Source organism: Hipposideros armiger, unplaced genomic scaffold, assembly GCF_001890085.2.
Source record: "Hipposideros armiger isolate ML-2016 unplaced genomic scaffold, ASM189008v1 scaffold_261, whole genome shotgun sequence".
NCBI classification, from domain to species: Eukaryota; Metazoa; Chordata; class Mammalia; order Chiroptera; family Hipposideridae; genus Hipposideros; species Hipposideros armiger.
The window spans coordinates 412,587-438,738 of NW_017731611.1; the positions used below are offsets into that span (position 1 = coordinate 412,587).

At 48.7% G+C, this 26,152-nt stretch overlaps 2 protein-coding genes across 7 annotated transcripts in view; both read right to left on the reverse strand.

Annotated features, from left to right (window-relative positions):
• The window catches only part of AGBL4 (AGBL carboxypeptidase 4), a 1,130,159-nt gene that overhangs the window by 190,879 nt on the left and 913,128 nt on the right, over positions 1–26,152 (reverse strand). The window lies entirely within an intron of this gene.
• Positions 12,913–26,152, reverse strand: part of BEND5 (BEN domain containing 5) — a 49,772-nt gene continuing 36,532 nt past the window's right edge. For 2 of the 4 annotated variants that reach the window (XM_019656521.1, XM_019656523.1), the window contains exons 5-6: positions 21,576–21,789; positions 12,913–13,450 (exon numbers count right to left, since the gene is read on the reverse strand). In XM_019656521.1, the coding sequence (XP_019512066.1) occupies positions 13,293–13,450; positions 21,576–21,789 (372 nt within the window). In that variant the 3' untranslated portion in view covers positions 12,913–13,292. The remainder of the gene's footprint in view (positions 13,451–21,575; positions 21,790–26,152) is intronic. The other 2 variants (XM_019656520.1, XM_019656522.1) reach the window with 1 other exon arrangement.

Genomic DNA, 26,152 nt, shown 5'->3' on the forward strand with positions numbered 1-26,152 from the left:
TCAAGTTTCCTATCTGTACTCATTCATTCATTCATTTCTTGAACAAAGGCTGCTTGAATGGCCCCTGGGTGCCAGGCCCTGTGCTATGCCTTGGGATGCATCTGTCACCTCCCCTGCCTCTGCCCTGTGAGCTCCTGGGAGGCAGAGCCGGGGGGACTCCACTTCTCCACCTTATTATCCCCGTGCTGGCACAGCACCTGGCCCAGAATGGCTTCGGGTGAGTATATGCTGAGGGAATAAACATTTGAGATCATTTTATTGAAATACTTCAGAGTAAATTTGGAGACAGGCATTCCTCTACTCAAGAGTAATTTAATAACCACAAATGCCTTTAACACAGTGGGGAGGGAAAAAAATAGGTGTGTGTTTCCCTTATTGCTGCTGTTAAGATAAATGGCATTTTTAATAAAGCGTCCCCATACAGCATATAGAATGTGGCCACATGATAAAATAAATAACTATCTGGTGAAATTATGCATTGCAAAATAGACTTTTCCTGGTCTTTTGGTTATTAAATTTAATCACTTTTGAGCTGTGCCCCTACTCTTTTTCCTAGAGGCAGGTACACTTTTGATTAAAGTGTGGATCCCAGAGCACTTTCACAGGGGAAGGCTTAGCTCCATCCCCAGAGGAGCTGCAGTGGAACAAGCAAACAGGACGACGGGACCAAGGCGACAGCCACAGTTTGCTTCTTGCTTGATGGATGTGTTTATCCCCAGACAGGGTGCATGGCAGTCACTGGGCGTATGGAAATCTTGCAATTAAGGCGAAGTCTAATTAGCAACTGCACATTCAAAATACAAAGGGACCTCTGGGTGGCAGCCACTCTGGTTAGCTCTGAAATGTGATTATCCCACTGCAGTCCCCACCACAGCCGCTGTTATCTGAATTACAGGCGTGGGGTGGGTGGGTGGGGAGATCGCATCTTGTTGCCATACATGGATTCTCTGGGGACAGCTCTCCCTTCACAGTCTGTGGAGACACCTTGGTCCCCGGAGAAGAGTGCAGGTTCTGGAGTTCACTAGACTCAGATTTGAATTCTGACTCTGCCAGTTATCACTGCTCCAGTCTCAGCATCCTCAGCTTCCTAATGGGAAAGGTGACAACCACCCCATAGGGCCATGGCGGATCAAAAAAAGGCTTTGTGGGGACACAGTTCAGGGAAGCCGGTCACCAGATTGGGTCACTTACACTGCCTTTGCCCCAAGCCCATCGATGCAGGTGACACTGTGCAGCTCAGGGCCGGGGGGCGGGGGGGACTTGTAGGGGCCCAGAGGCAAGCGTTAAGGCAGGAGGGGATCCCACTACAACATCCGTCTTTGTGCCCACAGGACCCAGGGTAGGCTTCCTCTCAGCCTTTCTCTACCCAAGGACCTGACTCTGTACTGAGCAATCAATTTTACGTGTCCACAGGGGTAGAAACCTAGGATAAGCTATTTCCCCCTTAATCCAAGCAGTCCTCAGGAGCAAAGGCAGGGGCAGGGTTAGGGAGGAGATGCTGATGGCTTGTTAGACCCAAGTTCTGGTCCAGAGAAAGCCTCAGCTCCTGAGCTGGGACTGGGGTCAAGAGATGATTTCAAAACTGTCCCTGCCTTCAGGGACATCACAGACTACTCAGGAACACAGGAAAAGCACACAGAAGTATATGGCATCAGTTTATAGTCCTACAACATTTTACAGTTTAAAAAGTACCTTCGGCTGACCCCTCATTTAATGCCTACCCCCACGTGGCTTTGAGTTGCAGGCTCACCAGGCATAACAAATATATTGGCACCTTTTTGCTTTCTGGTTTTTGTTTTTTTTCTCCAGATGTCTTTTTCATTTGTTTGTTTTAAATAGTTAAAACATTGCAGAAACCTCTTTTGCATTCTTCCCCATCCCATCCCTGATAAGAACTCTCCCAAAGCTGGGATATATGCTTTCTGTCCAAGTTTTCATCCTCTGACTGCACATCTGTATGTCCGTAAACGACCTATAGTCTTGTTTTGCATGTGTTAAGATGTGACACACATACTCTCAGTTTCACTCCATTGCTTCTTCTTTTGACGCCATATTATGCTTTTGAGATTTATTTATGCTGACACATGTAGCTCTGGTTCATTTTTTTGCTACATGGCATTTCACTCTATGAAGAAAGTCTGTGTGTGTGTGTGTGTGTGTGTGTGTTGTACATAATTATCCTCTTGCTAGACATTTGCTTCCGCTCTTTCTACCATCCCGTGTTGCTTTACAAGGGAATCTTGTACATGAAGGTGAACCTTGAACATGGCTAGCCTCCAACCAAGAGAAGAGAAACACTCCCCTGACGTTGTCATAGTGCAGGGTCTGGCACCCAGGTGGCGCTCAGTGCTGGTTACTAGAAGGTGCTGAGGCTGTGACAAAACAGTGGACTTGGTCTCAGAAAAACTTGGGCTTGAACCTTGACCCTCTCACGTATTAGCTGTGTGACCCCGGGCAAAAAATATAAGCTCTCTGGGCTGCAGTATCCTCCTCAGGACAAATAAAGACAGTAACACCAACTCCTAAATACTCGAGTGATGATTAAATACATGGGGTCTTCAGTGTGGATCCTGACATACAGGAGGAGCTAAACTACTGAAAAGACTCCCTGGTCCTGAGCAGAGAAAAGGGTGTGGGAGAGGCGTGGGCCCCTCCTGTTGGCTGCCCTTCTCACTCTGAATAAGGAAGCCTGGATCAGAAGCCCAAGCTCAAAAATTAAAGAAAAAGAATGAAAGAGCAAGGGAGAGAAGCCACCTTATAACCATAATTAAAACCCAGGGGAGCCCACCCAACCTCCAAATCTGGCTGTGGCTTCTTTTCCATCTGTGTCTGTGATTGGCCAACACTGGAAATCCATGGAGGGTGTACTTGGTCTTGGACCAGGTCCCCTGAAGGGCACCCCCACTCTGCAAAGCCCACCTGCCCTCCTGGGCCTCGTGGAAGGCGGCACGAAGCTGGGCTACAAAGGGTTAACTCTCTTCCTTCTCCAAGAGATGGGAGCCAATGAGGCTTCCTGCTTAAATGGCCTATAACTATCTCCCCAAACTCCTTAGCTCTGAAAAGCACGGGAGTCAGCAAAATGAAAATAATTTAAAGAGCCATTGGAAAGAAGAACTCCAGTCTCCCTCCTTCAGGCCGCAGTGATAGCCCCTCAGTAGTGTCTCTCATTTTTCATGTCCAGGGCCAGGGGCTTCCCAGCAGTTTGGGGAAAGTGTGTATCAGAGGCTGAAACCTGCTCCCTCACAGGAGCGGGGAGGGGCAGGGAAAGCAGTGGGACTGTGGGATCCACCTCCCTACCTGGAGTGCTTTGTGGTTTCCGAAAGCTGCCCTGGCCCCTGATGATGCTGTCAGGGCCACACTGGCTTGTAGAAGTCACTGGAGCAGGGGCAGTCACACGAATAACGACTGAGAAAAGTGAGGCTCTAGAAAGGCAGTGACAGGCCCAAAATCCCACACGAGCGCAGCGGGGAGCTTCCCTCTAAGTGCTCCACACACCTGCTTCTCTCACCCCGAAAGGGGGGCAGTGCCTTTGAGGGGGCAGTGCCTGTAAGTGAGCACCCACCTTGCACCTGGCATGTGCACAGCCCTTTGTGTAACAGCCGCAAAACGTCAAGACTGTTATTCTTTCTACATAGTTGATAAATCTGAGGACCTGGAAGGCTGATAACTTGGCCAAGGTCATGCTACTGAAAAGCGGTGGAAAGGTTCAAGCCCATGCCTTCTCACTCCATGCAACACCGTTTCCAAGGCATCAAGGAAGTGCTCAAGGAGACCTGACACAGAGCCACGCCCAGCCTGCAGTCCGCCCCCCTCCCCCGGCACGGTCCATGTCCCACTCTGTCTCTGCTGTCCCTCCATGGGCGAGGGTGTGCACAGAGTGGGTCCCAGGAACCAGAGGTGCTGCTCCAGACACGTTGGCCCTGGGTACTTCCCATCTGGACCATGACATCATGGTGCTCACAGTCTGGTTCCCACCTGGCAGTGCCAACACTTATGGAGGAAGGAAAGTGGGCACCTGCCTCTCGTCACCTTTCACCTGAGTTATTCCAAAAACCTCCTTGACGCTTCTCTCTCCCTCCAAATCACCCAACACACTGATGCCAACGTGATCTTTCAGCAGCCATCCGTGGTGTTCAGAGTCCAGCACCTCAGCCTGGGACCAAGGCCCTCTACAGTCTTGCCGCTAAGCCTCCTCTCCCAATGCCGACTTCACCTCTACTCCTCGAAACAGCTACCCTCTTCCACCTCTTGGCTCTTTCTCACAATGACAAAAACAGTGTTGATTATGTGTCAGGTACAGTTCTAAGTGCTTTATAGAAATTTACTTACTTAAGGCTCACAGAAGCCTGAGGTCTGCATTTTATGGAGGAGGAAACTGAGGCCCAAACCACTTAAATAACTGGCCCAAGGTCACAGAGCTGGTAAGTGCTGGGACCCAGTCGGGCCGAGGCAGGGGGAGGTCAGACTCCTCAGACTTAGCCACTACCACATCTTGTCCTCCTCTCTTAATCTGGTGACAGCCTATCCTGGGGGATCAAGCTCCAAGAGTTCTCATGACACCCTCATGAAGGACTTCCTTGATTCCTCAAGGTCTTAAGCTCCAGGGAGAAAGAGCAGGTTTCGTCCCTGGCTTCCCCCAGCCTTTGGTCCTCAGGGGCCGGGACTGCAGGGAGAGTGCCATTTCATCAGCACCAGGCCCTGCACTGGGCCCAGGGACTCGGAGAAGAACACACAGTGACCCCGCCATGGAGGGCTCACAGGCCAGTGAGAAAGATGACAGTAGCGACAATACTGGCTGATGAGACCAGCAAGGCTGGGGAGGGGGCACTGCAGACCTCCTGGGGCGGGGAGGAGTAGAAGTAGAAGGTCATGGAGCAGACAGGGCAGGGAAAGTTCGGCTGGAAGAAACACCTTGTGTCGAGGAGAGGTCTAAGGCAGCGTTTAGCATGGTCATTAGGACATCAGGCATTGGCGTCACTCAGACTTCGATGCCAGTTCTGGCTCCTTCTAGTCACAGCTGTGCCATCCGGAGCAAGTTACTCAACCTCTTTAAATCAGTTTCCCTCCTCTGTGAAATAGGGATGTTAATAGTAATCTCCTCCACACAGGGCTGTGCGACCAATAAAATAATGAGGAGTGCCTAGCACACAGTGCTTAATAAATACTAGTTTAAAAATATTGCCCTTATCTCTATCTCTTGCACGAGCACGTGGCAGTGGCTCGGCAAAGGGGTATAGAGATCTAACTGGTATAGAGATCAGTTTACATGGTTTTGCCCGTGGGCTGCTGACAGCCCAGGAGAACGAGACAACTAAATAGACAATACAATAAAATGCTGAGTGTTGAGACACAGGGACCCTTGGGGCTGGAACGGAGGCCTGGGAGGAGGTTTGGAAAAGTACAGAAGAGTAGCAGACCTTCTAGGAAGAGACGGAAACAGGCCCTTAGAGGAAATGACACCTGCGCTGAGTCTTCAAGCCTGGGGAGCATAGGTTTTCCATAGTTAATGGCTCAGGAGAGGGGCAAGTATGAGCTAAGGCCCCAGACCTGACAGACCAAAGAGGCTGAAGCGACAGGGAGCGCAAGGAGCCCTGGAAGAGGCAGAAGAGCTGTGTGAACGTTTCGCCTGAGGGTGCTCCTCGCTGTCTCATGCTGTCTGTGGTAGGGAGGGCGGCGGGTGCATGGACACCCACAGGGTGGCGAAAGGTAGTTTCTAACTGTGCTGGCACATCATCAATTTCAGGCAACCATTTCAATCGAGTCACTGCTTTCCAGGGTGGGAGCAGGGCACGGTATGTATGTCAGGGTGGGGCTGGAGTACACGTGAACAGACCCCACAGCCCCTACAATCACTGTGAGCCAGACCCTAAAGCCTCTAGAATGATCCCGATATGGCAATCCCATCTCGGCTGAGCTCTGAGCAGGGCTGCAGGTGCTCATGAGTGAGAACTGCTGAGGAATGAATGGCAAGGAACCAAGGGCAACACCATAGGAAAATCCACCGTGGTGTTGGTTCCTTGTGTGGCTTCTCAGCCCCGTGCTGACTCCCTCACTGCCTTCTGGCCTTTGCTCAGATCTCATCTTCTCCGGGAAGCCTCCTCGGGCACTCCACCAATAAGTCAGCCTTCTGCCCACACACTCAGTCCGCACTGCCTGCTCTGCTTTTCCTTGTTCGTGGCACTCACCGCCTTCTACAATCTTCTTATTTATCATGGTGACTGTTTATCTTCCTCCCCATCCCAGTCCACCCCCACTAGAGTTTAAGCGCTTTGTGCTTTTCTTCCTTCGCTTATATGTCTCAGGCGTTTAGACCAGTGACTGACATGTCGTAGGCACTCAATAAATACTTGTTGAATGACTGAATGAATTCCACAATGACTTCCGGATACGGGTGGTAGTAAGACCAGAATACTGAATCGCTCCCCTTTAGCTAATGAAACAGTAAACGCCCAAACACTCAAGTACCGGATCGGACGTGGCTGAAAGAGTGTATTCTGGAATGGTGGAAAGAGCCCAGGATTTGAAGCCACCCTTGAAGTGTGACTCCCCGGTCGGACCTGGCCAGCAGTGCCCATCCGAGTGCTGGACACAGGGTAGATATAAGCAGGTTTAAAATGAATGGAGGGAGGGATGGACCAACAGACCAACTCACAGCCATTCTCATCCTTCGGCTGTAGCCTTACATGTCACCCCTCAGAGCCCTCCCCTGATCACAGGTAGATGGGGGAGTCCTAGCTACTAGGATAACCCAGCTGAGAGAAAGCTAGTTAGTCAGAAGAAGCGGGGTCTGTCATAGAGGACCACTTGGCTCTTTTCATTTTCATCGAACTAAACATTATTATTGATAACGAGGTAAAGATACAAAAGATAGTATTTATACACTATAAAACTGGGAGGAAGGATATATAATAGAATAAAATTCCATAAAGATCTCAAATACCCAAATGTCTGCATAGACACTTCACACAGGAAGAAGCTGAGAAAGTACACCTGTGTCGAAAGCGAATTTGTCAAACTTTAAAAATGCCAAATACTGGTGAAGTTGTGGGAGGTGGCACCTGCCTGCCTACCTTGCTTCAGGCATGAAATAACTTTTTGGAAAGCGTTATAATAACACCTGGAAAGAACTATAAAAATATTCTTGCCCTTTAACCTGATGAGATCCCTTCTGGGAACTGACTCTAAGAAACAACCAACCATAAAGGATCACAGCAGCATTATCTGTAAGAACAAGCAACTAGAGACAACAAACCATACAGTGAAGAAATCAGAAGGTAACCACTGCCCAGTGCTGGGAAGGGCATTAGATGGTAGTTGTGCAAGCCAGGCCCCAGGGGGAAACACGTTTGCCACATGCTGTTAGATGAACTACACGATCACAGGAGGCTGGTCGGCCCCCACGGACAGAGAGGTGCAGCCCACGGACAGACAGGAGGGGCTCCCGGGAGTGAACGTGCAGTGGGGCTTGGCTCTTGGAATTATGGCTGGGTTTTCTTTTTTGGCTTCGGCTTTCCTCAAATTTTGTTTTGTGTTTTAAACACACATGGAAAAGAAGATTTCAACCAGCTGGAATGTTGGGCTGAAACCAATAAGATGAAATGGAACAGAGATAAGTGGCAAAGTCCTGTATTTCATTTAAGAAAGATATTTAAAAACACACAATTGAGGTGAGAAGCCATATAAAGAGCGGCTAAAATGAAAAAGACAAGGAAAAACGCAAGAAAAAGAACCACATTCACTAAACCTGGATGGCGGCTGCTGCAGGCCTGACACGGGGGCGGCCGGATGATGACCTTAACACAGCTCAACGGACACGGTGACTGCGGCTGGGGAGCGTCAGGAACTTGCCCAATTTCCTCTCCTCTAATGAACACCAAAGTCAGGATTTGAACTCGGTGTGAGTTTCTCTGGCTTCAAAATCTATATGCAATATAGTGAACTAAAGAAACCAGTAATGTGCTAGCCAAAAAGACAGCAGAGGGGACCATAAGCTCAACATGACCTTTGACCTCCAGAGCCCAGATGCGCAACGTGAAACGATTCTATTACTAAAAATGCTAACTCTGGGCTAGGCTACATTCATGGAGATATACCATCCAGGCGTAAGAGGTGACAGTCTGCTCTAGTTAGTGCTGACCAGGCCCTTCCTAGAGTAGTGTCCAGTCTTAAAGCTCACCTTTTAGGGACACACCTATAACCAGGAGGATCAGCATTCTTAGGATTAGGGAACTAAGGCATAATGAATGCCTGGGTGCTTTACGCACCTTCTCTTACATTGCTCTTCATATAGCCCTGTTAGGTAGGCCTTGTACTTCCTTTTTGAAAATGAGAAAACTAAAGCTAAGAGAGGTTAAAACTGGTTCCGGGTCACATACTAGCGAGCGGCAGTCAGGATTTGAACACAGAGCGGTCTGATCCAGAGCTCCCACTGTCTCTTGTGCAGCCTCCCTCAGTGAGAAATGGGGGGACAGAGTTTGAAATCCTTATTAGCGGTGACAACATGATTGCCACCTTCAGCTCTGCACAGGGCTCTGAGTAGAAGCGTTCTGCGTGACTGCAGAGGAGGGGATCTGAATGACCTTGGAAGTCTCAGGGAAGAGGATTTGTAGCTCCACAGAGGCGTGCCTTAGTGATGGCAGTGATTGGATGGACGCTGGAGGAGTTCCCCATGCCCGGGGGGTATGGCAGCAGGGTCTGGAAGGGCAGTGCTCACAGTGGAGAGATCTTGGCTGAGGACCTTGAAGTTCACTTTTGACCTTTGGGTTCCACGGGCCTGTGAAGCTGCTTGGCCGAAACTGATCAATCCCTTCAAAAGAAGTGATGACAATATCTGCTGGTATGTCTATTTGAACACACAAAAGTAAAAATTATATGCCCAAGGTAAGTAGCACATTGGCCCAGAGAAAACCAAAGACGGACATTGAAATGGATTCTGCTGGAAAGGCGTACAGGTTAAGCTATTGTTTCCTGTTAGCAAGAAACTAAACTCTGGAGAGATGTGCAGTCTTGGAAATAATCAAGGAAAATGTAATGAGGTGCTAGTTTTCACCTATTAAGCTGGCAAAATAATTTAAAACATGGTTGCATCCATTATATGTGTCAAGCATGTTAAACATGTTATTCCTCTTGACCCAGGTAAAACGACTCTAAGAAAATGACAGAAAATATAAAGGCAAAAAAACCCACACACAAAAATGTTCATCAACAATGTAAACATTTGAGGAGGCACAAATGGGCAGCTGGGTGGCAGAGAGTGAGAGCTCAGGGCAGGGAGGGAGCGGGGGCGTGCACAGGGTGAGGCCCATGCGTACGGGACGCTGCAGAGTGAGCACAGGGTGTCTGGAGGGCCAAAGGCAGGTATGAAAGCCAGAGATGGGATAGGAGCACACTGAGGTAAGGACTGAGTGGGTGTGGGGAGCGGAGGGGCGGGGAAGGGAGGAGAACAAGGCCAACATTACCACTGGCGGCCACTTATCCACTCTTCACTGGGGCACTTTCATTACATTCCCAGTCCTCCGTAACTATATATTATTTTCTCTAATTTGCAGATATATTATAGAAGGTCGTGTTCAGAAAGATGAAATAACTCACCTCGAGTGAGGTAGTAGGTGCTAGAGCTCGGAACTGAACTCAAATGCCCTCCTTAACTACCACCTCAGCTGGAGCAGAGTGTGCAGCGAGGCCTTTCATGAGCAGGCAGCCCAGACAGAGGGTGTGCCCCACAGCTGAGCCCCACAGCTGGCCAGAGGGTTCACTGGGCTGTAGTTTGATGTCCGTCCACTTGGTGGATGTTAGAACTGACGGCTATACATTTTATGGAGCAACTGGGAAGCATGTTAAATAGGGAGGGAAGGATACAAATCTGACCGTATGCTATGATCACAGGTATATAAAACACCTCTTTACACCCTTGAAGAAAAGACTAGAAGCAATATATTACGATGTTTGCAGTAGCGCAACTGGAATGTTTGTCCCAAAATTTCTATCCAGTGGTTTTTATTTCTTTATAATTATAAAAAAAACATCATAATTTAGAAACGCTCCCAAGAAACCTTTGGGCACATTAATAGTCACTAACACACTTTCGTCAGCTAGAAAATAAAAACAAGCCCCATCTTTATGTTTCACCTGGTTTCAACTTGTGGCCGGGGCTTCTGAAGACAGTGCCCAAACCTCAGCTCAGGCCCTGATGGTTCAATACTGACAGTCCTGTCCTACACAAGTCACAGCACTGGAAGAGAGGAATTGAAAAAAGAACTGAAGTATGCAAGTGAGGGGAAAACCAGCAGTGCCTGGACTGCAAGTCGCCTTCTGCATCATGTCCAGCTGAACAGCCTTTGGTGGGCATGAAACAGTAACCTAAACAAGGCTTTAGGGCGGAGCCTCAGCTATTTGAGAGGCAGTTTATTCTCAGTTTCAAATATCCTCAGGCACTTTAGAAGGAGCGCGTCCTATTAGTTCATAATCACTCCAGTTTCTTCACTGAAGCAGGACTCCTATTAGCCTGGTGTTACTCAGAAGTGGAACGTGTGTGAAAATCCATGTTCCCAGCTCCCTCCCAGATCTACTGAACCAAGCTCTCTAAACCACATCCTGGGAATCTGTATTTTAAGCACATCAGCAAATTCTTAAGATTGGGCAAGTTTGGGAAACCCTCTTCTACACAAAACAAACTTGGGTTTTGTGAATGTATTTGAATACAATAAAACTGAATCCTCATAAATGGTACTATTATTCCCAGTCCCTCCAAATGGCTTGAGTTAATGAGACTGATTACTTAGGTCAGGTCTCTCCCTAATATGCCCTGAGATTACACAGCTAGGTTCTCAGCCTAGGCCATAATACCCAACTCAGCTTTCAGGGAAGAGGTAAAAGGGCAGATTGTGCACAGACTTGGATTCTGACCCAGCTCCAATACTGACAACTCTGGGACCTTGGCCAAGAAGTTATTTAACCTTTTCTGAGCCCGTTTCCTCATTTGTGTGGATAAAAGAAAGATGGCCATGCCCTCATAACAGTAACCGGGCATCAGTTACACAAGAGCTCAAAAACCTCTCCAACTGACTAGGGTGTAAAACCTCATTGGAATCGGCTCTTAGGTCCTTCCTTGTCACCCCGACTTGTGATTTTATTCTGCCTGATAAGCTAAGGATAACTAATGTCTGCATGACTCTTTGAGACTCAGAGTCCCTTTTCCAGGTGTCACCTGGAGTCCTCTAAACAACCCTGAGTTAGGAATCATTATTTCCACTTTAGAAGAAACGAGCCCCAGAGAGGGCCAGTGACCTGCCCAGAAGTGACAGCAGTTTTTGGACTCAGATCTCACAATCTTCCACAGCCCTGTTGTCCTCAACGTGTGCACCGTACATTACACAAGTACGTTCACATGTCAGTATTTTAAAATACATATTTCCATGACGATTCCCCCCACTCACCCCAAAGCACCTATAAAGCAGGTATCATGCTGCATTAGTCTTTGTGAGAAAAATGCACAGAGCCTATGGGGAGTTGTAGTTTTGCCATGCTTAGGGAGAAGAGGGGTGAGCTCAAGTAGGATGCATACTTTTTTCCTGGCTCTCATATATTCCATACTACTCAGGCTCACGCTGACCCCACATCATTAAAATGAACACATCTTAAGAATGAACACATCACAAGAATCTATTGAACACAACGAAGTGTCACTAACTTTACTGACTTCATGAAATGAGTTAACCCTATGCTAAACACTTAGAAAAGTCCTGGCACGTATTAAGTATCTGTTGTTGTTATTATGAATATGTAATTATCCATACAGCCTGCAAGGTAGGCACTGTTTTCCTCATTATAATGATCAGGACTCTGAGAAGTTAGGTGATTGGTCCAAGGTCACACTGCTAGTTTGGGGAGAGCTGGGAAAATGCCATAAAAGGAAATTCACATCTATACATCTTACTAGTGAGCATATAGTATTTCACCTTACAAAGGATTGTTTTATTTACTGGAATAAAATTTCTCAGAGAGGCACCTACCACCCCTTCTTACTCCAGTGACTCTGAACGTTTGCTTACAGACCCCTAAGGGTCTAACGGTCTAGTGGATAAGCCATCACAGAAACCAGAGGTCAAAGTTTTCCAACCAATGTCTAAAAGCCAATAACCAGAAGTTAGTAACAATTGCCGACATTTCCTGAGTGCTATGTGTGTGTGTGTGTGTGTGTGTGTGTGTGTGTGTGTGTGTGTATATATATATATATATATATATATATATATATATAAAATACCCTCATAGCAACTCTGCAAGGTAGATATTATCTCCTTTTTACGGAACAGAAAATAGAAACTCGAGGTTAGGTTAAGCCCAAAGTGAGACGGGGAGCGAGGCTTGGAGCCCAGGTGCTCAGCCCCAAAACTTTGCCATTTCCAATGTACCAGGCTGACTTCACAGGCATTCTAGGAAGAAACGCGCAAATCAACAGGAAGATCGAATGTGGTTTGCCAGATCGCTCATCAGGCACCTTTGAGACTCGGTTACCGAATGAGATAAAAATTATGTAATTTGAAAGATCACTTGAGATACAAGATAGGAAAAACAAACTGACACAGGTGACACTGTCCGCGACTTCCTGACCACATCTAACGCGGGACCACATTTAACATTTCTGCCCCCCTCCACCCCTCTACAAAGAGCGACTAATTACCTGGAAGCTTAACATCAGATCCCCTTGAGTGGGAAAGGTGACTGTCCTAGGTCTTTCTTTGAAGTAAGAGACAGTAATCTTCTTTGGAGACAGCCCTTAAGATGTGTAGACTGCAGCCACATCCCTTATAAATTTTCTCTCCTTCAGCCGATATGTGCTGCCCCTCTAAGGGCACTGGTCACCTTCACTGCACACTTAATATCCTTAAATAAATGAGGATAACTATTGTTTACTTCAAAGAATTAATGAAGCTTTATTATAGAACAAAATAGAGGAACAGAGAATAGAAGTCCGTGAATGGTAAAAATACCAGTTCCAACTCTGGGTCAAGTGACAGACAATTCAGAGACACTCTATCCCCCTCTGAAAAGACAGCGTTTTCCCCATTCCCAGGATGACACTGGCGCCAGGTTGCTGCCTGAGTCTCAGCAAATCCATCTGCCTTCTTTACAGTGAGAAGTCCAAGTTCAGAACAAGCCGCTGACCCCAGAACCCTGCTGGCTCCCTGCCCACACACCATCACGCACGGCGAGGTCCGATCTGGATGGCACCACTGCCCGCAAATCACACGCCACGCAAGGAACACGAGAAGGCTTTATGAAAAATCCCAAGTTTATTGTAAATTGTATTTTGCTTCCCTTCGTTCTTCATTTTTACAGGATTTATTGATATCCATGATTTTTTCACAGATGTACTTGTTGACTTTGGAGAGTCTCTGTGCAATTTCAGTTTCATCCACAGTTTCTTGTGCTATTCTGTCATACAAACACTCTAGACAGGGAAAAGAAACAAAAAAGTCAGGGATTAATGGTGAGCTTGAGCGAAAACATTTTACGAGGGGGAGAGGAAAACGTGCCTCTGACATTCTTCCCAAATACCAATTCACGGATCTGGCGCAGCAATATTTTCACATTTTCGTTACAAAATGTACCTTGAAAAGGGTAGATATACACTGTAAATCTACCCTTTAGAAATAATGCTACAATGCCCATGTGCCTACTACCCAGCTTAACAGGACATTATCGGTCCCTCTGAGCCCCTGGACGCCCCTCCTGCATTCGTTCCATCCTCTCCTGGCCCTCGCCAGGAGTAACCACTTCCGAAATTTTGCTTCTCTTTTAATGTTAACACATATGCATACATCCTTAAACAACATAGTTTCCTTTCCTGTTGTTTACTTTTTTTTGTAAGTGTGCCGTACTCTATATATTCTTCTGACTTTGTTTTACTCAACAGTGCAGTTCTGAAATTGACCTATGTTCAGGTGTACAGCTACAGGTCATTCATTTGCATGAATATGGCTATTCCAGTTTGCTGATCCATTTTCTTGCCAATGGATACTTCAGATGTCTCCAGTGTTTGCAATTACAGGCAGGCTGGCACATGTCTCCTGGGGTACACGTGTAGGAAGCTCACCGGTGTTGGCTGGGTGTGGAGCTGCTGAATGTTGGGGTGTGTGCACATTCGACTTTGCTAGTGATGCCTAATAAGTTGTGCTCCAAAGGGGTGCTGCTGACTGGCACGCCTAACACGAGTGTGTGCAAGCACCGGGTTGGCCCGTATCTTCAACAGCACTTGCCATTGTCGGATGAAGGTTCTGACAAGCTGGCGGGTGTGAGGTGGTGTCTCACTGTGGTGATGACTAATGAGGCTCAGGAGAGCCACTTATACTGAGTCTGCCATTTGCTGAGACGAAGCAAAGAGTGGCCCAGCTAAGGCCTGCGGGAGCCCGGCTGCAGCCCCCTTCCTAGCCTGGGGACCCAGTGCAAGTCATTACCCTAGATTCCTCACCTCACAAACAAGGACACCAAAGCACAGAGTGTCTTTTTTAAGCCTACCATGAGGGATGTGAGATAAACATTTTGCAAGGCTTCTTCATACTGTAAGGAACACTACACCTGTGTAGGGTTGTTACAATTATTTTATTTTGGACAACTGTTCGTGCTTGGCACAGGGCAAGATTGATAAATATCTGCTAAATCAATGAATAAATGAGTGTTGTTCCAGTGAAACCTGAGGGGACGTAGAAATTCTGGACATAAGAGGACTGGGGTGTGGGTGGGGAATGTACTATTGGAGTATGTCTCGTGAGCAAGAATTTCAACTTCCGTGATTGAACCTGAGCTTCCTCACCTATAAAACAGGAATGACAACCCAAATTTAAGGAGAAGGAACAAAATCTTGTGCACCAGGCCCGCCCACAGCAGGTAATCCTCTTAGAAACGCAGAATGTCAACACTGGACTGGATCCGAGACTGACCTGTGCTACCTCTCCACTTACACGAGAAGCCTGAGGCCTGGACAGAGGAAGGAAGAACGGCAGAATCCACTGCTGCCGCCGTGCCCGCTCTGAGCCCGCCCTGGGCGCGCCTGCTGGCCTCTCGTCCCATCCTGCTGCAGGTGCATGTGCTCTACGGCTTCTTTCTCTGGGCACCTTCCCCCCCACTGAGGAGGGATTTGCCTTTCAAAGCTTTACCTGGCCTCCTGTTTCCTTCCTGACCACTCCAGAGCCCCACTAATCTTCGCTTCATCCTGTGTTGGCCTTTCCACAGTGACTGAGATAAGAAGGCAGGGGCCTGGCTCTCACCAGTCCTACCTCTGCTGTTACCATCTGCAAGTCTCTCCCCACTTCAGGCAATTTCCCAAATAAGAGTCTTTGCTCATCTCTTCCCAAGTTACTCAGGCCCCATGTTCTACCTGCCTAAACCCTATTCATTCTTCTGGGTTCGGCCTTCTTGGAACCCACTGAGTAGGGAGATGCCACTCTGCCTGCCACCTTTGTGCTCACTGTGCTTTCTGTCAAAGCACTGGTCACAGCCTATCAAAACGGCAACCGCACTGTCTCCCTGCAGGCTGGCACACTGGGCGTTGGAGGCCCACACTCACAGCTGACTTTGCTGGAACGCCAAGCAAATGAGGGAGATGACCTGTGCTGAGAACTGTCCTGAGGTTCAAGTGCTGGCTCTACACCTAGTTACTCTGCAGCCTCGAGTGGGAACCTCGCCGGGCCTCACGTTCACTGTCTGTGAACATAGGATGTCAAACCATAGCATCCAGGGAGATTCTTCTAGCTCTGTCTCTAGGAGGTAGTGAAGGTGGTGAAGAGGCAGAGGAGTGAGTGGGGAAGGAAGGAGGGTGGGTGTGAGGGCCCTCGGAGCCCCTAGCGAGAGTTGGAGAAGGCAGAGAAGAGAGGTACACGTGGAGATGGGTCTGCAGAGAGGCCCCACAGAACTCCAATCATTCTCATTTCCTGGGGATGAGAGCGCTGCACGGCCCCTCAGGTTGATTAAAAGGCTTTCGTTAGACTCTAGATATTAATCATCTGCAGTTGCCGGAATGTCTCCCTCTGCGAGGGAGCATTTGAGATTATTGCTTAATTAACAAGGTTTATAACAGCGCTAATGTGTCCTATTAAAAAAGTTATAAAAATTAACCAGAACTCAATGCTGAGGCTCATTTGGAAAACTCAGACGCTCTGCAAAAGGTCGTTTGACCTTCATAAGGCTTAAGTGTCATTCTGGAGCTTGTCATTAAAGCGAGACTCCTGCAACCCTCCCGTTTTCATCTTTCCAAAGCAGTGTCAATGCTCACCCCATCCCCTGCTACCCTGTAAGAAGCGATTTTAAAACCAGAGAAGAGAAACCCCTCATGAATCCTTTTGCCATTTTTATACAGCAAATGTGGCTAACTGGGATAAAGTCATATAAATATATACACACAATCTCAACTCAGTCGATGGCTTACATGGGAGAAACCAGTCAAGTGCCATCCGGAAAAGTGCAGATCATTAGGCTAAAAATGGTGGGTGTATGGTGGCCTGGGAGACAGGCCCAAAGCCTGCCTGGTTGTAGTAAAACAAACAAACAAACAAACAAACAAACAAACAAACAAACACTGTATTCAGTAAGATAAGACACCTCTGGAGACCAGGGAGGCCTGCAGGCCCAGCTCTGCTTGGCTCTGGTCTAACTGGCTGTATGGCCCTGGGCAAGTCAGTTTCCTTCTCGTTCACTTGTATGGCAGGCGAGCATTTACTGGCTCTGGGGGGTTGCTAGACCAGGCTCCTAGGAGGCAAAATACAGTGAGAGGAGAACGGAGATAGGCACAAGGTGCTCTGGGACTAAGGGAGGGAAGGCATTCTGAAGGGAGGTTCCCCTAAGCAGAGCTGGGTGGTGAGCAGCCAGACGAAGCAGCACAGGCACTGGGTCGGGAGCATGGCCTGTGTTCCAGGCACTGGGAACAAAACCTGCAAATTCCCTAATGTGAGAGGGCACAAGCCTTATTCAGGGAATACAGTAGTTCACTACGGCAAGATCTTAGAGTTCAAGGGGGGTTCTGCTGAAAAGTAAAGCTGGAGCTATAGCCCGGGGCCAGATTGCAACGGTGTGAAGAAGCTTACCCTTCTACGGGCACCACAGGCTGGCTGTGACAGTGGTAATGAGATCATGTTTTGTTTCTGAAAGGTCACGCAGTTATAGAATGGAAAGAGCAATCTGGAAGCTGCTGGGGTCGTGCCGGGGAGAAATGAGGTAGCCGGGACTGTGAGAGGGGCGGTGGGTATGGACAGAAGAGGACAGTTTAAGAGGTGTTTGGGGCAGGACAGATGGGGAGTGAGGCATGTGGAGGAATCAAGGATGAGACCTCTCTGGGTCTCCGCTGGTGGTGCCATTCACCGAAGCAGGGAACACAGAAGGGGCTGAGGCTCTGGGGGAAAAGGCGGTTGTGCGGCTTGGCCGATGGCACGTGCACATCCATGAAGAGACGTCCAGGGCACCGGATGTACGGGCTCGAAACTCAGAAGTGTGCTGCGATGTCAAATACAGATTTAGGACTCATCCTTCATAGCTCCAACAAGTGTTTACTGAGCACTTATTACACGCTAGCCCTGCACAAGATGCTCATAAAGCTTATATTCTAATGGGTGTGAGGGAGAAGGACAATTATCAAGTAAATAAACAAATAAGAAATACTGTGCCGAAATTTTAGGTAGGGTGATGTGACAGAGGGCTACTTCAGATGGGGCAGTTGGGGAAGGGATGATAAGAAGGAAGGAGGGTGTGAAGATCAGAGGAAGGTCACTGCCAGCAGTGGGAACGGAAAGGAAGTCGAAGAAGGCCTCTGTGGTCAGAGCACAGTAGGAAATGCGAAGTGCTGTGCGAGATGAGGTCAGAGGTGTCACCAGAGGCCAGGCCACCAGGCACCAGCCAGGATGAGGAGCGCGGAGCTCACCCCAGGGCCGTGGGCACGCTGAGGGCAATGGAACCAGTGGGCAGGGAACTCAGCCGAGGAAAGCTTTGGAGGGTGAAAAAAAAAGAAGAGGGCTGGGGACCAGAGGAGAGGGCAGCAGAAGAGGAACCTACAGGGGACGAGAAACCAATGAGAGAGGAGAAAATCCTGAGCGTGCAGGATGGGTTCTCAGTAAAGGAGGAGCGGCCGGTCCCGCAGTGCCAGGCAGGAGGTGAAAAACGTGCCCTGGATTTAGTGAGAAGGAAGGCAATGGGAAAACTGGCGAGCACTGGTTAAGTGGGGGCCTGGGAGTGCAAGTCCAACGGTGGAGGAGTCAGAAGAGAGCACAGGCAACGAGTGCGGGTAACTCGAGAAGCCAGGATGTGAAGAGGGAAAGAGGGACATGGCAACAGTTGGGTGAGGGCAGTGGCCTCTAGGGAGTGTTCTGTCTGTTTTGTAAGAAATGAGTGATCTAAGTATATTGAAACGATGCCGGGAAGGAACCAACAGAGGGGGAGCATAAGTGGAGGAATGAGGTACTTAGGAAGGAGGGTGGGCTAGGATCTAGATAAAGGGAATGGCCAGCCGCGCGAGAGAAGAAAACTCTTCTTTGGGGACATGAGGCAGAAGAATGGGGGGATGTGGCGAAGTCTGTAGGTGTGGAGGTTCGAAGCTGTGGGGTTTCTTTTCTTTTCTCTAGGAAGGAAGAGACAAGGCCATCTTCTGAGGAAAAGAGAGGTATAGACTGCCATGTTTGGGAAAAGTAGAGAAGGTTTAAAGAGAGTCTGGACAATGGGGGAGTGGGTCAGGGAGGGGAACTTGCAGGACTTGGCAGGTGGGCTTGAAGACAGTGAATCTGGAATGACCCCAAGTCACGCAGCTGAGGTGTTTTCTTCTAGATTGTTCTGTGGCACTGGGCACCATCATCTGAATGAGATTTAAAGAACAGTGAAAATGTCTATTTGGTCCACTGGGTAGCCAGGCCAAGGACTGTGGTCCTGGCTTTACAGATGGAGACGCCAAGCACTTGGTCTGGCGCTGCGCCAGGCTTGGGGAAACAAAAATAAGAATGATGCGAATCAGGGTAAGCTCAAAGTTAAACCAAAGCAGAGCTGGGGCTCTACACCGGCTTCCGGTGCCTGGTTCCAATTCTACTTTCCATCACACAGCACTGGGAACCGACAGGGGAGGGACTGCGTGCTGAGGAGCACCAAACAATCGTGACCATCATGAGGTCACATCGGCTCCATGGAGGCAGCTCACTTGTCAGCAAAGGTTGGTAACTTTTCACACCTCAAACATAACTGTTTCTAAACTATAACCCTAGACAGCCCTCTTTGCTGTCCTAAGAGGTAAGTTTTCAGCTGAGGGAACGGAGAAATGGAGGGAAAGTGATTTACAAGAAATCCCACCCAGGGGTGAGTCAGGCCCGGCAGTTCTCAGGGTTTCATTTGTTCAACCCTCATTACTGAGTTCCTGCTGTGTACCAGGCCTCTGCTAGGCAATGAGGACGTGGGCATGAATCAGATATGGTCAGACGAGTGCCTGAGGCGGATATACACTGTCACATGTTACACCATGTGACAGTGGTAGGCAGCCCATCATTGGAAGGCACCTGGGATCTGCTGAGTCACATTCCAACAAGTGGAATGGAATTAGAGGTCGGCCACCTATCAGGCAGGTCAGGGCTTCATCCCCAGGAAGGCCCTTTTTTCAGGGTGACCTCCCAAGTCCAGCTCCCCCATTTCAGACAGTGGACTGACTAAAGGTTACCTCTGACTGTCGAAAAATAAGTGGCTTCCTAAATCAGTTAATCATGAGTCAGCCAGACAAGGGAGGCAGCTGTGTTGTGGCCAAACAAGCCCCAGACCAGAGTCGGGGTTGTGGGTTTGAATCTGACGCCTTGGAGCTATGACCTCAGGCTGGTCATCTAATCTCTCTGTGTCCTGCCTCTTTGACCTCCAATGCATACCCTAAATCTGGCCACTTCCACAGTCATAACCGTAGTCCACGACACCAGCATTTTCCCCCAGGACCGCTGCACCCGCCTCCTAACTGATGTCCCATTTGGTCACTCCATGACTGGAACACTTCCACGGCCTTTCTTCTGTGAGCAGCGTAGATCCTGGCTGCTTGCTGTGGACTTCTCGGCCCTACCAGGCCGGCTCTCGTCCACCTCCCCGGCCTCACTCATGACTGCAGAACCCCGGGGCCTCTGCTTCTTGAGCGCGCTAGCCTTTGTACCTGCGGCTAACACTGTATGTTTCAGCACCCTCAGCCTTCACAGGGCTACCTCCTCCACACCCAGTTCCCAGCTCATCTTCACATCCTCAAACAGGCCTTCCCCACCTGCTCTGGCAAACACGGCCCTCTCCATCCTATCATATCACGTGGTGATGCCTCGCAGCCTGCATCAGAGCCTGAAATCAACTGACTTGTTCATGGGCCTGTCTGTCATCTGCCCTGAAACCTGGCACAGGGCCTGCTCAGAACGTTCATGGTGACCCACTAAGTCTGACTTTCTTCATCAGAACATGGCAGCTGGACACTTAGAGACTAGTGGTTGGGAACACAGCTTGTAAAGCAGCGCTCCTGGCGTGGACTCCTGCCTCTACCCCTACCAGCTGTATGATGTGCGCAAGTCATTTAACATCTCTGCGTCTCCATTCCCTCGTCTGTAAAACAGGGATAATCACAGTAGCCAACAGTAGGGGTGTTCTGAGGATTAAATGAGTTAATTCACGTACAAGTGTTTTTTAAAAACAGAACCATAAAACAAACCCAGAACCTGAAACAGTAAGTGCTCAGAATCCTTGGCAATTGCTATGGTCCTCTCTCTGTGCCTGGTACTTTCCTGCCTGTCCCTGTCATTTATATTATCTGTACAGTAACTCGCTGCTCTTGTGGTCCCCTTCCCCATGAGACATGAGCTCCTTGCAGATGGGGATTGTGTCCCAACCCTTTGTTCCCTCAGTACCTGGTAGAGGTCCTGGCAAAGGCTAAGAGCTTAGTGAACGGATAGAGAGAGTGTGGGAGAGACAGAGGAAAGAAAGAAGAGAGAGGAAGAGAGGGCAGGGAAGGAAAATCCAGGGTACAGTCACCCCATCTTTTTGCCTTCCCCACAACCCCTCCCAAACACCAGAAAAGAAGCTGGGTTCAGTGATCCTCAGCTGGTCTTCATCTCATTAACTGATCCAGGAACGACGCTGGAGCCCCCAGGAACTGCGTCCTCTCGCCTCCACCTTTACTGGTCTCTGTACACAGCAGCATTCCTCACCCATCTCCATGCCCTTGTTCCAGATGCTCTGCCTCCTGAAGTATCTCTCTTTACACATTTGCACCTCCATGCCCTTCAAGGCCCAATCCAGTGACCCCTGCCCCAGGAACCTCCCCTGACTTCCCAGCTAGGGGTCTCCTCCCCTCCTCCCCTTGAGAACGCCCTTAACACATCAGCTGCCCCTCTCCCACGCTGGCTCCCTGCACTGCACTTGTGTCCACAGCTCATCTGCCCTGTTAAATGTGAGCTCTTCTGGGACGAGGTCCACGTCTGCGCCTCTGTCCCCAGGCCCAGTCCAGGGCCTGGCGTGGAGGGGCTTTGGTAAGTGCTAGTTGAAAGGAACTGCTCCTATTACATTCTTGAGTCAAGGACGTTTCTACTGCAGTGACCTACCTCTGACGATGCTGAGTTTGTGAGGCGAGAGGGGTGGTTTAGGGACTGCATCTTTCTTTTTTTTTGTGGCAACTCCTGTGACGCTTCTGTTCTTCAGAACATCTGTTCCCCAAATCATGACTGCCAAGTTCTTTGTGTACTTGGAATCTCCTTGGGTTACTTGTAGCTGGTGCCACTTCTCCTCATCAACCCAAATCCCGCTTCCCAGATGGACCTGAAAGGGATAAGAACGCAAGCACCTGTTTAGTCGGACAGGATGACACTTAGAAACTTTTCTTGTCCTTTAGATGACATTCCTGCACAGCTATAGGGGAATCATCCCATAAATGCTACATTAACTTTCTTTGAGGGAAATAATGAAACTCGCTTACTGAATACCTGTAATGTGCCAGGCCTTATTCTAGTGGTTTATACCCACTATCTCAAATCTTCATGGCAACCCTGGAAAGAAGGTGTTGGGAACTATTTTCACTGCAGATGGAAAAACCAGGTTGAGAAAAGGGAAGCCACTTGCCAAAAGTCACTCAACTACGCAGCTGCAGACCTGAGATTCTAAACTGTACTCACATTTATCACCAGGCTGCTCAGAAGTTGACCAAATTTCAGGAACATGTTTGTTTAACTCTTTTCTCTGTTACATGTTAGAAAGACCTCTCTCCCTTGAATGTGAACATTCTGGGATGCACAGCGTCCTTGCACACTGGCTCTCAGCCTTGGCTACACATGGGGTCACACGGGGAGCTCTACTCATAAACATTGCTGGTGCCTGGGACCCACTCCCAGACACTGCCTTATTTTGTCCGGGCGGGGCCCAGGTATCAGGGTGGTAATTCCAATGGACAGCTATGTTTGGAAACCACTGCCAGCTGGAGTGGGAGGGCAGCTGTCCAGGCCCTGCCATTAATCGGTGTGGCTTGTGCAAGTCCTCGCCCCTCTCTGGCTTCAGTTTCTCGTGAACCGAGCTGGGAGAGTTGGATCTCATCTCTAAGGTCCTTCCGGCTAGGAACGCCTATGATTTGAAACTGAACACAACTACAGTGCCCTGGTCTGGTTCTGACGGCACACAGAACAGAATATAATCTTATGCTCCCCGTAAAGGAAGCACTCAGGAAGTTTCAATGCAGAGTCAATAAATGCTGAAGACGCAGAATGTTCTAGCAATGAGCTACCAGCTTTGAACTATTGTGCTCTTTTCTGGCTCTTTCAGCAACTCAAAAAATATTTGCTACCATTAACCATTAAAAAGGGAGTTTGACTCTGACATCGCCATTTATGTCACATTTCTGCTGAGTCTAGGGAGGGTGAAAATGGCCTCTCTGGGACGAAGGGGAGGCGGCCACTAGTAAGCTGAGTGCTGTAAGGGGAATACAGTGGCTCGGCCAAAGGTCCCTGTCTTCAGAAAGGCCTGCGGATCGTCAACATTGCATGGTCAGGGGGTGACTCGGGAGAAGTTCTGGTCTGAGACACTGCACACCACCCATTGTTCAAAGATAATTAAAGCTCTTTCTGCTGAAGCTTGGTGTGGGGAAGGAAGATGAGCACTAGGCAGTGGGCAGACAGGTCCGCCAACAACACTGCGATTTGCTTGACCGAGGTTTTTCAACCATCGAAAAGGAAAGGAAAAACCCAACACAGCCCACCCCTGGGTGTCAGTAAGCAAACGATGCAGCTGCCACATACGACTTCACTTTCTTTTGCCCAGAGGTTGTTCAGGCCTCCGCAGGCATGATATCAGATAGGCAGACCCCCCCTGGCCTCCCGGTGCCGGAAACTTTAGTACCGCAAATCCATTCACACGGCTCAACGTAAGCGACCCTGGAGGGAGATGTGCTACCTGGGGCTGGCTGGGCAACACCAACCCAAGGGCAAGTTCGGCTTTTTCGCTGCAGTCTGAACTGCAGATGGGCAGTCTGTGTGCTACAGCAGGCATGCTGTGGACAGGCTCCCTGCTGCTCCCGGCCAGGCCCCAAGTCGCCTACCCACGCCAGTTTCCAGAGATCGGGGGAAAACAAGGGATTCAATTCAGAGTCAGGAAACCACAGAGATGGGAGACAACATCAGTTCATCAAAGGTCTCTGCTCTTTTCTACCCCAAGCCTTGATTGCCTGTAATCTTTTATTCTTCTTAAAAGAGAGGTGACAGTCATTGTAGACAATGTTCTACAAGAGAAAGGGGACACTAGCATTTTTTGAGCACCTATACTGAACTAGGTATTGTTCCTTCAATTTATTTGTCCTCATGATGACCTGAAGGTGAAAATAGGTAGAGATTATTGTTCCCATTTTACAGACATGAGCAGAGATGTAGAGGGACTAAATTACTTTTCCTAAGACATAGTATCGGTAAAACTTAGAATCCAGATTCAAACCCAAGTCTGTATGCCCTACAGCCCCTGCTCTCCTGTTTCCTGCTACTGCCAGTGACACGGGGCTGCCAGCGTAGAGCAAGTCCAGCAGGCCTATGCCCAGTTAGCTCTCCTCTGTACCGCAGTGCACCCAGTGCAGACAGGGCACCCAGGAAAAAAGCTGAGGGCTGGCCTTCCTGCCTCCAGTCCCTGCTCCCTCCAGCACACCCTGGAAATTGCCAGATTCATGTCCCTAAAACACATCTTTCCTTCTACAACTAGATGAATTCAGCAGTTTTTCACAAAATCTGTGAAAGACCTAAGTTTTCTGTCAACTGTCTGGAACCTTGAATGGTTCCCCGTTTCCTGTCACATAAACTCTGAAGGCCTCTCTAGAATCCTGCTTGCAACCAAGCTGCTCACTTTTACTCCCCTACTGTGTCCATCACTCCAGGAAGCTCCGCAATGCTTTCATTTCCTTCTACTTCCGGTGTGCGGTGCCAGACAGGGGTGGGCCCTGGAGCCTCTGTCCCTGCGTATGGATCCTGGCTCTTCTACCTAACTAGCTGGGTATCCTGGGAAAGTCACTTTACCTCTCTGAGCCTTACTTTTCTCAGCTGTACGATAGACAGAACACCACCTAATCTGCAGAGCCATTTGAGGGTTAAATGAGAACTTGAGTAAAACACAGGACAGCACGCGTCCAGTACTGTTAATTCCTTTGCCTTCTTCCCCCGACCCACGTCTCTGCTCATGTCGTTTCCCTGTCCAGGAATGAATGCCTTTCCTTCTGTCTTCTTAAGCCTGCTAATCTTTCAGGCCCCAGTCCAGATCCCAGAAAACACTCCTTAACTACTCCAGGGCTAAGTCCGATCCCCTCTGAATTTCCAACCTACTGAGAGACAGCCTTCACCACCTGATTCAGTCCTTCACAGAACATCTCCGTGGGGAGGGGTCGAGGCTTTGCCTCTTGTCCCCTACAAAGTGATCAAGACTAGTCTGAACACAAAGGAAGAATCTGATGGCATATTTAATATGTTTTAAGGGCACTGACTTTCAGCTCTGGTGAGGGACAGTGCCTTGGAGAAGAAACAATTTTCTGACATTCACTCAAGTACAAGGTCAACCTTTCATCACAGAAAGAAATGCCCCCGTCTTAGACCAATTGGAGATGCATGCTGGGGCATCTGGCATAAGGGCTCCTGAGGTCAGCTAAGTCCGGGGTCACCGAGAGCAGTGCCCAGCTTTCAGGGCTGCAGCGGAACTGGCTGAGAAGAGCACTGGCCTGGGGATCAGGAGGCCTGGCTTCCAGCCCCGCTTGCTTGCCTCTACTGTGCTGCATAATGGGGGACACCTCCCTTCTCTGGATGTGTGTCTCCATATATGTCATGTATAAGTTAGACTATCTAAACTTTAATGGTCTTTGCAGCTTTATGATTCAATTTGAGTTTCTGAAATAAAATGTCGCAGACAAAGAAAAGCAATGAACTTTATCAAAATCAGAAAGTAACTTCAGTGGCAAGCCCTTTTCACATAAACCACAGTTCACTATTTGACCAAAATGTGTTAAGGGGGATTAACACATTTAAAAATGTGTTCAATGTGTTAAGATGTCACAATATTAAAATGATGACATCTGGTAGGATGGGACTTGATCAGAAACGTCTCTGTGAAATGTTTTGTAGGACAAAAGTAGTTTCCTACAAGGAAACAGGCCCTGTTCCAGTGCTTTAGGCTTTGCAGAGATTAAGGCTTGTGTTCATGCAGGCGAGAGAAGGGAGGGTCAGACATGACCGCAGAGCCAGGACAATGAGGGCTACTTCCGGGATGTGGGGCTGCTGCCATCCACTTCTGGGATGTCCGCTCCCTTTCCGCTCCCTTAATACATTTCTCTGCCTGACTACAAATGAGTTGCAAACAAAAGCCAGGTTTCGCTTTATAGTACCATGCTGACAACGGCCAAAGACAAAACAAAACTGCCGTTTTCAAGATTGGTTGTGCAAGTCTTGTGTGAAAAAAATTAAGTAAGATTGACGAGACCCACTTTTTGGAGGAAAAGTGATACCTTTGCAAAAGAAGCACCTTGTAACGCTCAGAAACTGTTCATTCGTTTTCAAAGCAAGGGTGAAATAGACTTCCCTTCGGGCTACTTAAAGAAAAAGTCTCTAGTCATTCCACAATCTGATTGTGACTAAAAAAGAAATCAACAAAGAATAGTTCTTCCTTTTCTTTA